Source organism: Pyrus communis, chromosome 8, assembly GCF_963583255.1.
Source record: "Pyrus communis chromosome 8, drPyrComm1.1, whole genome shotgun sequence".
Taxonomy (NCBI): domain Eukaryota; kingdom Viridiplantae; phylum Streptophyta; class Magnoliopsida; order Rosales; family Rosaceae; genus Pyrus; species Pyrus communis.
The window spans coordinates 9,571,604-9,589,741 of record NC_084810.1 but is presented as its reverse complement, the minus strand read 5'-3'; the positions used below and the strand labels follow the sequence as shown (position 1 = coordinate 9,589,741).

The 18,138-nt window shown below is 34.7% G+C and overlaps 1 protein-coding gene across 1 annotated transcript; it reads left to right on the top strand.

The window, feature by feature from the left end:
- The first annotated feature begins 11,828 nt into the window (after positions 1 to 11,828).
- LOC137743473 (kinesin-like protein KIN-12F) lies at positions 11,829 to 18,059 on the top strand. The gene is made up of 17 exons (XM_068483372.1): positions 11,829 to 12,286; positions 12,405 to 12,467; positions 12,562 to 12,699; positions 12,861 to 12,944; positions 13,034 to 13,159; positions 13,271 to 13,330; positions 13,425 to 13,478; positions 13,590 to 13,682; positions 13,794 to 13,889; positions 14,013 to 14,164; positions 14,408 to 14,557; positions 14,734 to 14,863; positions 14,954 to 15,916; positions 16,006 to 16,089; positions 16,183 to 16,257; positions 16,362 to 17,153; positions 17,500 to 18,059. The coding sequence occupies exons 1-17, from the start codon at positions 11,972 to 11,974 to the stop codon at positions 17,737 to 17,739; spliced, it is 3,615 nt and encodes a 1,204-aa protein (XP_068339473.1). The 5' UTR covers positions 11,829 to 11,971; the 3' UTR covers positions 17,740 to 18,059.
- The last annotated feature ends 79 nt before the right edge of the window (positions 18,060 to 18,138 follow it).

The following is an 18,138-nucleotide window of genomic DNA, read 5'->3' as shown; positions in this document are numbered from 1 at the left end:
GTCGGAAAGCCTGTGCAGTTGTGTGTTGGATGAGAATATATAATAGCAAATTTAACGAAAAGTTTTCGGTACTGTTTATTTTAACAAAAAATTATATTTTTACACTAAAAAGTTAATCTTAGTACTATTTACTTTACCCTTTATTTTGTCCTTATGGTTAAAACTCAAAGCTTTCAAACTCTTTTCATTAGTTTTCCTTATATAATAACGTATGATAGTGTTATTCAAATACTCAATTTTACCTATCATATATCTGTTAATTTTTTATGTTTGCTCTTCTTTAACTTATTGAATTCGACGCTCGTATTTAAGAGAGTGTGTGTAAAGTAAAGTTGAATGTGGATAACACTACCCTAACAGAAATACTATCTTCTCATTTCAAACTTCTTGTTTTACATTTTCGATTCTTTTTTTTTTTCCTAAGTAATGCTAAGAAAAGAGTAATATTATTCATACCATATTTTTGTATCATATTTTCATACCACCTTAGGTAGCATTTAATAAACTAATAATTAAGAAAAACTAGTTAATTAAATAATGATTGTGGTATAAGAGAAGTCTTTCTCCTTCATGTCCTTGGATTTTGCAAATTTTTCAAATAATGTGGTTGTCCACGTTAGATGCCACCTAAAGTGGTATGAAAATGTGATATAAAAACATAGTATGAATAGCATTACTCCTAAAAAAAAATCAAATTTTACAAACTACTGCCTTGTAGTATGAGAAATAAAACCAATAAGGGAGAACGAGAAAATTCAATTGCAGAAATATATTTTTTCATGTATGCAAGTAAGTAGATAAATAATGTCCGTTTTTATTTCCCTAAATTTATATTAGTAATGTACTAATTCACCTTCTGGATACATCGGAAAATCTCTCAAATTCTTCAAGAGTCGGTTATGTTATGCTAGGAAGGGTAAATTTATAGATAATGTTTTGAAAACTAAAGGACATGAAAGTTGATGATTAGTTTATTACCAAATATTATTCCTATTGATGACATATTATTTAGCTTGTAATTTTAACCTCTCTAACATTATCTATATAATAAATATCCTTTTGGGGTCTTATTTCTTCTTTTGGGATATTTTTACTTTTGGGCACTTACTTTTAACTTTATTTTTGTTTTATGATCCAAAGAGGGTGGGGTTTGCAGAAACACTGTCCCACACGGTGTGAAGGGCAGACCAATCAGAGAAGAAATGAGTGCGCATTTGTTGGTGGGGACATGAAACATATGGCTTGTCTCTACATTTCTGCTCTTCTTTTTCTTTTTAAGGTGTTCCCGCGTCACTGCCAATGCTTTCCCATTCGAGGTGTTTTCTTTTTGGTAGGTGATCACTTATTTTCACTTCTTATATATTTTTTTAATTTTTTATTATCAAAATGATTGAATTGATAAAGATTAAAAGATAAAAATTAACAAGAAGTGTGTCTACCCTGTCAAATTAAAAATTATAGTTAACTTTCAATCTATGAATTTTATAGTGCAAAAATTTGAGGATGCGGGTTTTTTAATTGTTAAATTTTGATATTTATGTTTCTAATATGAAATTTATTGGTTAAAATACTCTGACTATTTGATGTTTATATTTTACTAACGAGAAATGATCTCTACACTTCTTTTTTATTGTCTCTTGATTTTTTTTTTTTTTTTTGAACTAAATGTCTACAACAAAACTACTATTGATATTGTGCATAATTTAATTCAACATGTTGAGGTTGATAAGCTGGAAGCGAAGATTATTATATCCGGCCATTTGTGAAGTCAGATTATCAAATGACAGATGTATTACAAAGACAGTGTTTGGTGAAGTGTTCAACAACTTATTTATTAAGTTGGGCTTTTGTGGTATTGGCTATGCATGAACTTGAGATGAAATGTGACATCAGCTATACCAAATTCTAACTATGATTTATTTCCTTAACTTGTGTAGCTAAGGCGGGTATAGGCAGTTTTCTTATTTTAATTAAATTTGTTAGAGGATCCTTGAGGGATGTAGCAATTGGGTGGCAAAGATGGATTAGATGTGCTACGTAAAAAAATGCATCTCCTACGGAAGTAGCAACCCATCTCCTACGGAAGTAGCAACCCATTTAACAAATTAAAGAAGTAGCAACTAACCTTGTATATTTACAATATCAGTTGCTAATTCTTCAAGTTAGCAAATCGGATCCCGCAATATATTTTATTCAAAAGTATTAGTAAAACTTTTGAAAATAAAATTTGGACCTCACAAAGGATATTTAAAGACCAAATAATTCTTCAAGTGTACTCGTTGGATCCATATTTTATTCAAAAGTATTTTTTAAAATATATAGGATTCTCGACGTTGCAAGATCTCATGAAGGCTTAGAACTATTTTGAGAACATCAAACGGCTGACGATCTCTTTTGATTCTATTCAATGGTAACGTATTTATAAAGAAGCCAACTTCCTCGCATATGCTATTAGTTTCATTAGTCACAATGTTGACTACATTTGTATTAGGAATAGGGTGCTTCCTAGTGAGGCACGCCAAGCGTTTTTATTTAACTGCATGGGTTCCGGTTGTTCTCAGGGATTCTCCTTATCTTAATAAAGTTTATTACCTAGCAAAAAAAAAAAAAAAATTCTAAATGAGTTAGCAAAGGACATTTTTAAAGAAAAAATTTGCTAACTTCTTTAGAGATGTTCTTTTGTAACATATAAGCCACCCAACTCATTTAGGGCTGGTTTCGTATTGTTGTGCTTTGAAAAAAAGCTGATTCTGCTGTGCTGTGAGAATAAAAGATTGTGAAATAAAGCAGCAGAGTGTTTGGTAAACTTTTTTGTAAAAGTGCTTTTGAAAAAAAAAAAAAAATATTATAGTGTTAGGTAAACTTTTATGTAAAACATATGTGAAAAAAACCGATTTTTCAAAGCTGGGTTTTGCAACTTCTTGTTTTTGGTTTTTTTTACCCAAAACTGTGAAAAAAAAAAGCTAAAGCTGAAGCTGAATGTTTACCAAACACAAAAACAGCTCCCAGCTTTTTTTTATACCAACTTTTTTCAAAATCACCTCAGTATCAAACCAGATCTTAAGCTCGCCTAGCCTGCCTACTCGGAGAGCCCTGCATAGTTCTCTTTGACATTATTACTCAATTACAAAAGTACGATTGAAAAAATAATACTAATTTCAATTCTTAGTATGTCATCTAGAAATCTGTGAGGTTTGAATATTTGAATAATCAAGAATTCAAGATACATAAGTATTGGATCAATCATTAAGTAACTCGAAAGGGTATAATAATTAAACAGATCCAAAATAAGGGAAAGGATCATGACAAGGAACAATAGTATTTCTTTTCTACCCACCAACGAAAGCCTCCAACTTAAGGAAGGGGATCATCTTCGGATTCCTTCGATCTAATCCTCCTCATCAAACAATATGGGTCTTTAAAATTTAATTCAACGGCTAAAGTTATTATAACATTTAAAGTGGACCCATGTTTTTAATCGTTGGATCAAATTTCAAAGGTCTGAATTGTTTGATGAAGAAGATTAGGTAAAAGGAATCCGGAGAGGATTTCTTTCCCAGCTTAAGGCAATTGTTGTTGGTAAACAAATACACTATTGTTTTGTAAGCAAGGAACTTGATTAAGATTAATTGAATTCATAGGCAGATATGGATAATGCTTCTAATTACATCTTGGTTGTACTAAATGACAGAGGGACAGTCCCCACCTTATAATTACATCTTGGTTGTACTCATTGAAAAAAAATAGAAAAGAAATTATGTTCTCTTTTTGTTTTTGAACAAAACTACGAAAATCATGAAAAAGGCTTCAATCGTATAAACACAAATTTTAAGACTGCACTACCACAGTTCCATTCCCTTCTGCACTCATTTTTGTGACCTCTCTAACTTTTTGACACCTGTTAAGTTTTGGTTCAATTAGTGGGCAAGTGTCATGATTTTAAGCAGGCCTTAGAAATCTCACATACACGTATGGATGCAGAAGATTTGAATTAAAACTAAAGCATATCAAATTTACACAAACAATTAGATCAAGTCGTAGGGGACTTGTTGTATTGCGAGGTATTAAGTTAGAGTTTCACATCGAATAATTAAGAAATCTACAAGAGCCTATATAAAAGGTCAGGCTATATTTTGAATTAACTTACAATGAAATTTAACTTTTTGAATATATGCTAAGACAAAAATAAGAAAATATTAAAGAGTAGGAGAAGACTTGTTCTTCCTCCTCCTTTTTTTTTTTAATTGTTTTTTAACAAGCGATATAATATACACTAAAGAGTAGGAGGAGTGTGTCAAGTCCCAGAATAGGCTAAAAATAATGTAGTTTGAATTCGCCTTTGGCGAGAGTCAAATATAAAACTTTTCACTTACAAGAAAAGAGAAATACAACTAAACTGCAGAACTAAGGGGTTCTTCCTCCTCCTTTTAAACCTTGTGATTTTCTCTTGTGCTATAAACATTAAATTGGTTAGTCTTTGATGTGTCCCCCTCAATGAATAAAAAACCAATATGAGAAAGTCATACAAGCAACAACCTCCAAACTATATATAAACTGAGATCTTAACTAAACTTCAAATACAAGCAATAACCTCCAAAACAATATATAAACTGAATTCAATTATTTTTGTCTCATAACATTCTATATATATAAATTGGCTTGTAGCTCAAATGGTTTATATTTATGTATTTAAGATCTTCGATACGATCCACCTCCCGTAATATCACTTGTATAAAAAAAATATGTATTTGCATTTCGTCCTGTACTTAATGCATATGTAATCAATAAAACTTATAATTTGTTGGTCAAATATTATTAGGAGCGCTTTCAATTAAAAAGTGCTTTTATACTTGCGAAACACCCAGCCTTACTCAGCATTATTATTATTTTTTAATACAATGTACTGGGGATAAGAATTTAGACTAAATTACAGAGTGGGGCTGCTATGAATTATTTCTTATCAAGAAGGAAGAAAATTGGTGACAAGCTACGATTATTCATTATTTTCGAATTTGGAGAGATCATGAAGAATTTCATTCTACCTGTGGCCACAGTCAAGCAGACTCACCAACTCGGAACATCGAACTTGGGACCTTCCACATTTTTTTTGTTTATTTAGGTAGTTGTTGTCCACGCCTTTACCACTGGGGCACTTGTTGTGGTTTCATGGTGTTATAATTTAACATGTCGAAATTGTCATAACCTATAAGCCGAACTTAAAATCTCTTCTTTAACAATAAAATAAATATTACTTGACCGTATTAATTTTTTTTTTAACAAACAATATTATCTATACTAAGGGGAAGGGAGTGAGTTAAGCCTTACAATGAGCTAGCAATAATGTGGTTCAAATTCGCCTTTGGCAAGAATTGAATCTAAAACCTCTTACTTACAAGTGAAGAAAAATATTACTAGACCGTAATACCAAGAAGCACTTGACCGTATTAATTAACTTACTTGCATTATTCCACAGCTTTAGGGGGAAAAGATCAGTGATTAATTAATACGGTAGGGTAATTTGATTTTTAATTCAAATACGAATTGAAGGGTCACCAAGTCATCGCTGTGCACTTTTATTCAATGATCCTTAACCACTTCTTTGACAAATATTTGTAGAATCCATCCATCCAACCATAAATAAATACAATCCATCCACAGTAGACATTTGGAGAAAAATTGCCCACTAGACCTATCGGAAGCGTCCTCTTTTCCCTTTTCTCAATGTGACGCTTGGCCACTAAATTAAGAGTCTCCCCACGATAAAGATATACGGACAACAACATTTTCCCTTTTTATTTTTCTCTCTAGTTGACCAGAGCAATTTACATAAATATGGTTCACCGCTATAAGAACATTGCAATCTATTAAAATAATAATGTGGTGAAAAATTTACATTGACAAGATACTCGTTCTTGCAAATGATCACGCTACGAACAATATTTAACAGACGTATAATATATTATTTAAATAAATAATTTTTATTTGTGTCGTTAGTAGTGTGCCCCTGTAATACATTGAATGCAATGTGAGAGTTTGCCTCCTTATTTTAACATTTGTCTATGTCCTTATCTTTTCTAATTTGTAGGGTAAACATGATATTTTTATCACAATTTTTATATCACATTTATATAACCTATCTAATAAAGACGAGATTCATATGTGTTAGTAGACCTTATTTTATTAGAGAGATAATACAAACGTGATATTAAAAATATGATAAATGTAGCATTACTGTTTCTAGGGCGGTGTGGATGGATTGGATAGAGACCTAAGCTAGCTATTGAGATATATTTGATGAGTAAAAGTGTTATTCGTTTGTCATTATACCTTTAATCAAATAGTGTTTTTAGCTTTTGGGAGTATTGCATGCCGTAATTGGCGTATGATGAGGCTTTTGAAGAGTGTTCATACAGTGCTTAATAAGATGCTAAAGCATATATTATACACTAATAAATTATGTTTCAACTATTCGGTACCATTTGACTATTCATTCCAAAGCAAAACGGATTAGTGACTTTTTATTTGATTTGTGTTCGTTAGGGTTTATTTTTAATCAATTACCATTGGCATTATCCAAGATACGCCTTGTCAACTTGGGAATAATGTGGAGTGATTACTAATTAACCGCAAGATTAGAGGCCTTAATCCTAACCCATTTGTGATTTTAGAAGTATGGCCGAAATACATATCTTTTATGGTACTTATTGCTTGACAATAAAAATATATACGAAAGATAATCCCAGCTGGATCACATGGCAAAAAGTAATATAAAAGTAAGGTGAAGTGCTTATTTAGTTCTTAAATTATTATATAAGTAAAAATTAGGTCCGTAAATTATTTTTTTCAAAAAAATCAGTCATTGAACTATAAAAATCTGCCAATTACATCCCTAATATTAGATTCGAAGCTACTATATTCAATTTTCCGTCAATTTAAGTCATGTTACTTGTATGTGATGCATATTAAATGGTAGATTGGTAACTATTCCTAGAAAAATATGTATGGAGTTAACTTTGGAGAGTAAATTAGATATTAAATTAGCAACCTATATGAAATGTTAAGAACTTATAGGTGAGAAAATAACGGTATTACACTCTAAAGTGTGTCGAGTAACTTAAGTTGACGAAAAATTGGATAAAATAGCTTTGAACATATTAGTAAGGATGAAATTAGCAATATTTAATGAATTTAGGGACTTATTTTACCAAAAAAATAATTAAGTAACCTAATTTTCACTAAAGTGATAGTTCAGAGACTAAATCGGCACTTCACCCTATAAAATATATGAAAATATATATAATATTATGTAAGAATTTCTTCTCATCCAATAAGTCGTAGTGTTCACATATTAAACGAACCAAAAGCAAAATTTCAAATAAAAAAAGAAGAAAACTTTCCTTTCTCTCTCTCCGTAAGAGACATTCCCTCTGTGTGAGGGTTAATCTCACCGATCTGTGTGAGTGGTTCCCGATTGAGTCCAATTATGGTGCTGCCAATCCTAGCTCCGGCTGGGATCGGTGGGTTTCTTTTGTTTCTTCCTCCCTCTCTTTCTCCTCTTCCATCTGTTGTTTTCTTCCCTGGTTTTATTGGCCGATTTGCCTTCTTCTCTCCCATCTGCTATCTCTCATCCATATTCATCTAATTTCCAAGCTTCAGTCACCCTTTACCGCGATTTGTTGCGATGTTTCAAGTTGGTGTGCTTTGATCTGGTGCTCGCACGGGGTCGGGTGTTCCTTGCACCCCGACCTTCTCTTTGTTGTCTGCCCTTGTTAGTAGTGTTGCTCGTGGACTGCCATAAGCTTCTTTCACTTGGTTGCAGGTTCTCAGGTATCTATAGCTGGGCTTGGAGTGAAGCTTGGAATTGGTTGATGGTATCGGTGAGGCGAGGCTTTGTTTAGGGAGTGAATTTGGCTAGATCGACATGCATTGCTGCTGTTTTGGTGGTTGCAGCGGCAATTATGGCGAAAGACACAGCAACTCCGGTTGTTTCTGCGGTTTCTTTGTTTTGGTCTCAACTTTTGGTTGGCCCACTGTTGTTTGTTTGTGTTTTTTTATTGTTGGGCCTCTGTGTTGTAATGTTTGTTGTTGGTAATGCATGTTACATTTTCTCAAAAAAAAAAAAAAAAAAACAAATAAACAACAAACAAACAAACAAAAAAAAAAAAAAAAAAAAAAACAAAAAAGCAAAATTTCGAATATTACAAAGTCCAATTGGGCCACGTACAAATTGATCAGTTGCATCGTAACTCGAATAAATTCTTGACAAATGACAGTGCTATGGTAGTGGCTCACTGACGGAGTGTCCTATGTGCTTTGTCCGTTCGTCATAGTGAAGAACAAGAGAGACACAAGTAGGTGCTTCTATTCGGTTCTCTTATCTGTTCGTTGTCTTCAAACAAATTAATGTCAGCAAATCTTGACTCTTCTTCAACTCAAAACCAATAATATATATTATCTAGCTAGGGTTTCTAGATAACTTACTTAAATCAAACACGCATTTAGAAAATAATGAAGATTTATATGTAATGAGTTCACTATCTTAAACCGTCTTAACTCAATAATTTATTGTCATGTAAAGAATCCCATGAACTCAATAATTCATTGTTATAGAAAGAATCCTATGAACCATTTCATATGAGTCCTTTTATTTTTTATGCGACGATAATCTATTGTAGGGGGAGAAGACTAGGTGAGAATTGGGCTAGGCTAGAAAATAAACGAGTCAGTAACTAAATATAGAACTCAATAAAAATATAATATGTCATTATCATTTATTTGGGTCGAACTTAAGATTTTTCACTTACTAATAAAGAAAAATATCACGATGTCGACATACTAGTTCACGTATAAATCATTCTAGTTGAAATTGTGGAATACTGATGGTCCTTTTATCCCAGTTGGGGACGTTGTTCTTCAATATTTAAAGGCTGCTTTTTGACTTTAGAGTTCACGTGGTGCAGATTATACTCACCTAATCCCACATTCCCAATTTCCTAATTAGTATAAACGGATGCCATCACTGATTAAACAAGTTGCAGAACATTCCCGTTTTATCTAAAGTCTTTTTGCACTACCCCTAATACGCATGCAAGCAATATTCCCATACTTATCATTGTTTTTTAGACTATGTGCATACTTTTGGTACCTATAACTTAATCTGCTGGAAGATCATATTATTATAAATCAATTTACGATAAATGAAAATCATTATTTCGAAGTGTAAGTGGGGAACTGGGAGTTGATCTTGCTGGAAGTTGGTGAGTGGGGAACTGGGAAGACATGGAACTTACAAAAAAGAATGATGAAATTTACGAGGAAGACAAGAAAGAAGAAACCTGCTCTCCCTCATCTTAAATCGTTCTGGTCGCAATGCCTTAAGTTGTTTGTTTGTGTGTTCATATCATAATTTTTATGCTAATGCATCCCGGCACACGTGTATCATTATAGAAAGTCGAGGTTTTCACCAACTGATTGGCATTATGGAGAGTAATCCAACTTATTTAAGGTCCTTTCAAAACGCCTTCTTATGTATGGCGAATATTCAAGCCAAACACGTGAACAATACAAATGCGGTGATATGAAACATGTGTGGCAGCTGAGTTTCCCATAAGGACAACATGCTTTGATAATATGAAGAAATTTTAGGTTACACCATAAAATCAGTCGGCAATATATGGAGTATAACCCAACATACTTATAAGCCCATGCAAGATCTCTTCTTCATCTATATAGAATTTATTATCAACAATCACCTTCACATGAAATACAAATGCCTAGGCTGTCAGGAAAACACTACCAAAACTCTAAGGTGCCATTTCATAACAAATTCGCTTTAAAATTTTTGGTTTGTACTTTCATTTGTTTAGAAGTGAAAGCAGTTTTTAATTGTCATGCTTAAACGATGTTTGATTTGAATAAGACGTTGTCAGTCATGAATTTGTACAGTGAAAGTATCCATGGGTCGTGGATGCAAGTACTGTCCACCTTTGTATACTTGGGCTTTGAAAATTAGGCTATGTTTGGATGAGAGATTTCTACGTTCCAAGGCTACGACATGGTTAAGATTCTAGTTTTTTTTTAAAACCTAATCGTTTGATAATCCAATGTTTTATATTTGGGCCAAGGTAAATGAATAGGTTTAAACTCACGTGGGCTCTCATTCACCAAGTTCACACTTTTTCACTTTGTTTCGGGTACAGAAGCCCAATCCGTTTCCTTAATTTGTAGACTAGGCAGGCCTGTTAACCCGATCCAAGCCTTTTCCTTCATGTGGCCGCGCCTGAGCTGTAGTAACGGCTACTAATTTGAACTATCTGGCAAATTGACTAATTTGTCCTTTTAAGTTTAGCCCTATTTCAAAAATTATATTTAAAAAAAATAAAAATTATATTTTCTTGAGAAAACAAAATTATAGGAGATTTTAGTTTTAAAATATAAAAATAACGAGTGTTTTTTTTATCCACAACTGAAGATAAAAGAACAAAACCATAAAGTAAAATAAAATTTTGGATTACAAGTGTAATATATGCACAGGAAAATTTTATTCTATTTTATGGTTTACTATATTTGAAATGGATTCGTTAATTTGTGGGACAAAACAAATTTGAGAATTTTATAAATATGACTGTTATATGTTGTATGCGGTCTATGATATATGCCAACTTCTTACTAATATCTAGTGAGAAGAATCATCCATAAAAAAATATTAAAAAAAGAAGAAGTATGGTTTAAATATCGACATAAATGTTTACACATTTTCTCACTTCAGTCATTTTCCTATTTTTTGAATTAATCATTAGTTTGAAAAATATTAAAAATAAAAATGATTTGATATCATACCTAGGGGTGGTTTGGTATGGGATCCCATACCGAAACCCTTGTCCCGATTCCCAAATCGAAATTTTTGGGAATCCCAAATTCAATACCAATCCCAAACCAAATTTTCGGGAATCCCAATTTTCGGGAATCCCGAAATAATTTCGGGATTTCGGGACAAATCGGGAATCCCGAAATGCTTTTGGGCTTTTGGACTAAAATTTGACATATTATGTTTTTGGGCTAAAATTTGACATATTATGCAGAAAACGAAACACATATACAGTTTTACTAAGAGATGAATGACTGGAAAAATGCCAAAAGCCATGCCAGTTGAACAAACAAATCATATCCAATAATTATGATAATATATACTGATTAATGCCAATAATTTGACAGAACGAGCATATCATATCAAAAAATCTAATGCCATCTCACCCCACATTCCAACTTTGATTCCTCCTCCACATAGTTGTAATTAAATGAAAATTTTGGCGGCGCCTATGTCTGAAAGAACAACCATATTGTGTACTCGAAAACAAAAGAAAAAAATTTGAGCTCAACTAATTGCATGCCCTGTACCCACCTTGTCCGTGTATATATATAATATATGTATACTGATATGTTCATGCATGCATAATGATCTTTGCTCCTTTGTTTCCTTGTTTCCTTGATATATTAAAAAATAATATATATATATATATATAATATTTAATTCTATTCGGTATGGGAATACCGAAAAAATGGAGATGCAATACCGAATCCCATACCGAAAATTTCGATTTGGTTCAGAATGACATACCGAAAATTTCGGGAATTTTGGTTTGGGATCGGGATTTTTTCGGTTTGGTTTGGAATTTTTGGGATTTTTTTCCAGCCCTTTTCATACCTCAAAGAAAAAACCCTAAAAACACATTTAGGTTTTTGGACGGGACCAGTTCGATTCAAATGAAGTTTGAAAACCCCTAAAAACATATCAAAATCATCTTTCTCAACGGTCATAATCCCTCTCCTCCTCCTCGTTTAAAAAAACAGCGCTCTCCTCCCTCTCTCTCCAACGTTTTCGAATTCAAACTCTCTCGGTATAGCTCTCCCTCTCTCTTTCTGTCTCTCCCTCTCTCTCCCCTCTCTCTAGATTGCTTGTGATCTTAGAACAATGAGGACGAAGAACAAAAACACTGACAGCGCCGGCGAGTCTCGGTTTTTAGGAACCATTTCGGCTTCTTCGCTCCGAAACCTCCTTCCCAGATCCACTTCCACCAAGAACAGCAAATCCATCTTCAGTCTTCGAAACCCTAACTCCGAAAATACTCCTCCACTCAGTCCTAACATCCAGACCAATCACCACGCTGGCGACGATTCCTCCGCTTTGCCAATCAAGCCTGTACTCTCCGATCTGTCCGAATCTCAGACCACAGAATCGGACGGCCAGGAACAAGCGTCGGCTTCTCTTAATTCCCCAACGGTGAAGGTATTTATGAACTATTGTTTACTTTTATTGTCTAAATTCGGAATCTGAGAATTAAGAACCTAAGCAATTTGAAAATTGAACATTAGAAGCTTAATTTTTGAAACTGCTCAATTTTCAGAGTGTGATTGATCGATCCAACGGTCAGGGTGAACTCCTGCCACCTCTGGACCCATCAGTGAAGGTAATTGAAATTTGAGTTTTCATTCATTTACTTATATTTTGTATCATTACTTTTTGTTTTTCTTATTTTCTTTGGGTTTTTTAAATTTGTATAGGTTGTGGTGAGAATTAGACCTACTAAAGATGGTGCAAATTGGGGAGATCGGACAGTTAACAAGGTTTCTTCGCGCAGTTTGTCCGTTGGGGACCGTACATTTTCATTTGATTCGGTTTTTGATTCGAAATCCGGACAGGTATGATTCTTTGATTAGTATGGAATTACATTTTTAAACTCTGAGTAGGTGAAACCTGAACAATATGAAGAGTGAGGAATTGGATTTCTGTTACTCTTCTTAGCTTCGAAAACGAAAGTTAAGTGGATTTTGATTCATGGTTACTTTTTGGTTCGTACCAGGAAGATGTTTTTCAGATGGTTGGTGTGCCTGTGGTTAAAAATGCGTTAGCCGGTTACAATACTTCCATCTTGTCATATGGACAGGTACGAATTCATATCCATAGATGAACGTCATTTCAAGTGGGACAATTTTGTATTTGTTGTGTGAATATCTTTTATTGAATTCTCTTTAGAGCGGAAGTGGCAAGACATACACGCTATGGGGTCCGCCAAGTGCTATGGTTGAGGATGCCTCTCCTGGAAGTTGCCAAGGCATTGTTCCACGCATCTTCCAAATGTTGTTTTCTGAGATTCAGAAGGTACGCTTTTTGGTTTCTTGTTTAGTTCTATAGCTGGAAAGTTGCGAAAGCACTAAGCAGGCGTGTATTGACATGTATTCATGAATGTTTGTTTGGGATTTGTACGTGTAGGAGCAAGAGAACTCTGAAGGGAAACAGTTGAATTACCAGTTCCGTTGTTCTTTTCTCGAGGTATACTTGTTCGTACGTTTGTAAATTCTTTCTGTAATATATAGCCTAGGATCCTTATTTAGTAATGTGGTTTGTAAATTTTTCTCTACCACAGATATATAATGAACAAATTGGAGATTTACTTAATCCAACCCTGCGGAACCTTGAGGTGGAGGTTTTCTTTAATATTAAGTTCTTTCACTGATGCTTTTTTTTCAACTTTTTTGGTTCATTAGTAAATGCTTAAGATACTAATGGGTATTACTTTAATCTGTTTTAGATTAAGGATGACCCCAAAAATGGATTTTATGTTGAGAATCTGACCGAGGAGTATGTGACTAGCTATGAGGATGTGACACAAATTTTGATTAAGGTGAGCTATATACTTACAATTTTCTATTTACCATCGAGGTCCCAATGTCTTTTTTTTTTATTGTTTTCTGCTTCGCATACATACTCATCAAGTTTTCTGTACCTGGAGCAGGGGCTTTCAAGTAGAAAAGTTGGAGCAACTAGCATGAACTCCAAGAGCTCAAGGTCCCATATTGTTTGTACATTCATCATCGAATCCTGGTGTAAGGTAAATGCACATTGAAATTTTAGTTCTACTAATGGGACATTATTTTTCTAGAGTAGAAGTTGGTTTAATTATTAGTTTCGTGTCTGTCACTTGAGCATAGTGCTTAATTACTTGATTCTACAGGAGACCTCATCCAAGTGCTTTGGTAGATCAAAAACAAGCAGGATGAGTTTTGTTGATCTTGCTGGCCTGGATAGAAATAAAGGTGATGATGATACAGGTAGAAAATGTGCGAGGGAAGACAAATATGTAAAGAAGTCATTGTCAAGGCTTGGGTATGAATGCAAGCTTCTTCTTATATGATTCCTTAAAATTTTTCCCTCGGGCACCTTATGGTAAACAACTTATTGTTACAATATGAGGAATCTTTCTTCGACATTAAATTATTATTATTCGTACACAAGGATCTCTTTTATGGAAAGATAACAAAGCTTTTGAGTATTTCTAGACTTTGTCGATCATTTGTCTATGCCCAGTGGTGTTACTTTTCAACGATTAATGTTGTTGTTTTGGTGCAGGCTTTTGGTAAATACTCTTGCAGAAGCGCCTCTGTCTGGAAAATCTGAAGATGTTCCATATAAGTCTTCCTGCTTAACACATTTACTGCGAGAATCAATTGGTGGCAACTCAAAACTTACTGTCATATGTGCAATTTCCCCGGATAACAAGTATTTGACTGCACTCTGCTATTTGCTTTTTTGCTATGAAAATTGATTTATCATTAGTATGCTTGGATACATATATGTACATGCATACTTGCATAGCATACATACATTTACTGATGAAACATGTAGTCAATGTACTGTAAATCCTCAGAAACATTGGTTGTGCTTGTCAAATGCAGAAATAATGGTGAGATACTGCAAACATTAAGGTTTGGAGAACGAGTGAAATCTGTTAGGAATGAACCAGTAATAAATGAAATAACAGAGGATGATGTTAATGATCTGAGTGATCAAATTCGCCGGTTAAAGGTACCAAGTTCTTTGTAGTTCTATCTGGAATTCTGTTGTAAAGGTTGAAGGTGATAGAAATTTGAGATATATGAAATGTGTGTTTTGCAGGAAGAACTTATAAGAGCAAAGTCTAGTGGATCGCTTGTGATTAAGAATGGATATTTCCAAGGGAGAAATGTACGTGAAAGCTTGAATCAATTGCGGGTGAGCCTGAATCGATCTTTGATTTTACCCAGCATAGATAATGATTCTGATGAAGAGGTAAATATGGATGAACATGATGTAAGGGAACTACGTGAGCAGCTAGATGAGCTGCATAATTCTTATGAGGAGGATATTAGGGACAATTCTGTCAGTGAAGATTCTGATCAGTTGCGTGGAAGTTGTGATACGGACTCGATAAGGGAAGCTGACTTTCATAGTTCAGATGAAAAAGAAATTGAGGTATTTGAAGAAATTGATCTGGAATTTTCTCAGAATGAGCTTCCTCCTAAGGACAACAACAAATTGGCTGAAAACCTTTCTCCTACCACCACTAGTCTAGAAAACAGAAGTGGCGTTTCAATCAGTTTATGCTGTCGGTCCCCACTCCTCCAAGACCCAACACTGTCTGAGTCTCCAAAAATTGGAAATGCACAAAGAAAGAGTGTCACTTTCGCACCAAGTTGTTCAGTTAGTCAGAACAATGTACCAGACAATTCCAAGTTCAAGTCAGATGTATTGAGACACTCACTTAACCAAAGTGAAAACATCCAATCCTCTTTGCGCTCAAGCAAGATATTTCCAGGCCCCACTGAGTCATTGGCTGCCAGTCTCCAGAGGGGCTTGCAGATAATTGATTCCCACCAGCAGAATTCCAAATCAAGCAAATCTGCAGTCTCGTTCTCCTTTGAGCATTTGGCATTGAAACCTGTTAAAGCTAGTTCTTCATCTCAAACATTACCAGAAACAAGGCCATCCACAGATGGGCCATCTTCTTCGTTCCTCTGTGCATCATGTAAAAAAATGGTGTATAAAGATGATGCCAATCAGGTCCAGGATAGCTTGAAAACATGGACTGTAGTAGTTGAGGTACGTTAAGTTTACCTTGCTGTAAAACTCAGGAATGAATTCTGATTTGGGAATATGCCTTATTAATTTCCTTTTTTTCGTCTATTCAGGATGGATTGGAAGAAGCTAAAAAGGAGGAGCTTGAGAATCGTTGCAAGGAGCAAGCAGCTAAAATTGAGCAGTTAAATCAACTGGTAACATTTTCTCTTTCGGTTTTGACCTCAATAAACTATTTCTTCTCCATATATGTGTCTCTTACATTTCAGAGACTTTTATTCTGTTTTTAGGTAGAGCAATTCAAAAGTTGTGCAGAAAATGGTAACGAAATGATACCTTATGAGGAGTTCAAAGACGGAAAGAAGGTAGGTCGGGGTGCTTTATGTTTTTAACCTTTTCCTGTTCTGATATTAACTTCCTTAATTTTGGATGTTTCAAGTTCTCTTACATGTTAGTGGTGATTTTGTAGCTTGTGAGGGGCAGTTCTGTTGATATTCACCAACCAGAGATTATAAAGGAGAAATGTGAAATACAGGAAGTTCAGACTCAGTTCGATCTTGGGTATGGGAATGCAGATTTTGATATGGATGAGAAGGAAGTACTACTTAAGGAAGTTCAGATGTTAAGGGCCAAATTGCAGTCACGCACTGATGCATTACCCAACAAGTCCACTGAGAGTCTGAGATCCTCTTTATTGTCACGATCCATGCAACTGCGAAAAAGTGGTGCATTTCGAGATAACAGCGATGAAGAACTAGAGAAGGAAAGACAGAGATGGACAGAAATGGAGAGTGATTGGATTTCCTTAACTGATGACTTGCGGATAGATCTTGAATCCAACCGTCGGCAAGCAGAGAAAGTGGAGATGGAATTGAAATTGGAGAAGCAAAGCACTGAAGAGTTGGATGACGCACTTCATAGATCTGTCCTTGGGCATGCTCGCATGGTTGAACACTATGCTGAACTACAAGATAAATACAATGACTTGGTTGCAAAGCACCGTGCAATCATGGCAGGAATAGCAGAAGTGAAGAGGGCGGCAGCAAAGGCAGGAGCAAAAGGTCGTGGATCTCGCTTTTCCAAATCCCTGGCAACAGAGCTCTCAGTATTGAGAGTGGAAAGGGAGAGGGAGAGGGAGCTTTTGAAGAAGGAGAACAAGAGTCTCAAGATTCAACTGAGAGATACTGCAGAAGCTGTTCATGCTGCCGGAGAACTCCTTGTTAGGCTTAGGGAAGCTGAACATTCAGCATCAGTTGCAGAGGTAACTCATATTTCACCCTTAAATACACACCCCTTTTTACTTCACACACACACACCCCTAAACATATGTCTTGGTGCTCTGGATATAGCTTACTTTGGAAAAGCCTAACATTCGGCAATTTTGCGATCAAGTAGTCACCATTCTGTTTGAGTATTTTACAGTTACAGTACTTTACAAAGAGCCTCAAGATAACTTGAAAACATTTCCATGGGTCATGATTCAAAATTATTCAGGCTTAGAGACCACTCAAGTTAATGGTTGTTCCAAGTTTTTTGGATAGAAAGGCTTGAAGTTTGTTTGTGTCTCTCATTAATTGTTTTTGTCATCTGTTTTCCCATAAACACAGGAGAATTTTACGAATGTGCATCAAGAGAACGAAAAGTTGAAGAAGCAAATGGAGAAGCTTAAAAGAAAACACAAGATGGAGCTGATCACCATGAAGCAATACATGGCAGAGAGTAAACTGCCAGAGTCTGCTTTGCAACCACTAAACCGGGAGGACTCTGACATTCCGCAGAACACAATCATAGATGATGATCAGGCATGGAGAGCAGAATTCGGAGCCATATATCAAGAACATTACTGACTGCTCAAATTTGGAAACCAAAATGCAATTTGGAAAATTTTGGTCTGCTCACTGGCAGTGCAAGCATTCAACTACCGATTTATCTGGATGAGACCCAACTTGGGTTCATGCAGTAGACAACAGTATTATGAATCCTTTTATTTTCTTTTACTGTGTGCTTCAACATAAACTTTAAAATACAACAGTGTTATGAATTCATTCTTTTAATTTCAATCCATATGATTAAGTGTTTGTTTTGAAGCTATGTCTCGTAAATTTATTTTTCGGGATAATAATTAGACTCTATATTCTATTGCCAAGGATTCACAATACACGGTATTAAATACAAAATATCTTATTCTATTGTGTTTTCATCTCTCAGTAATTTATTACTTTATATTTGCTAAAACAATCATCCAA

Bases quoted from the DNA above. Each gene is read 5' to 3' on its own strand.
- LOC137743473 (XM_068483372.1), top strand. From the start codon at position 11,972: ATGAGGACGAAGAACAAAAACACTGACAGCGCCGGCGAGTCTCGGTTT. The intron at 15,917-16,005 runs GTACGTTAAGTT...TCGTCTATTCAG, and splicing joins CATGGACTGTAGTAGTTGAG to GATGGATTGGAAGAAGCTAA. The intron at 16,258-16,361 runs GTAGGTCGGGGT...GTGATTTTGTAG, and splicing joins AGTTCAAAGACGGAAAGAAG to CTTGTGAGGGGCAGTTCTGT.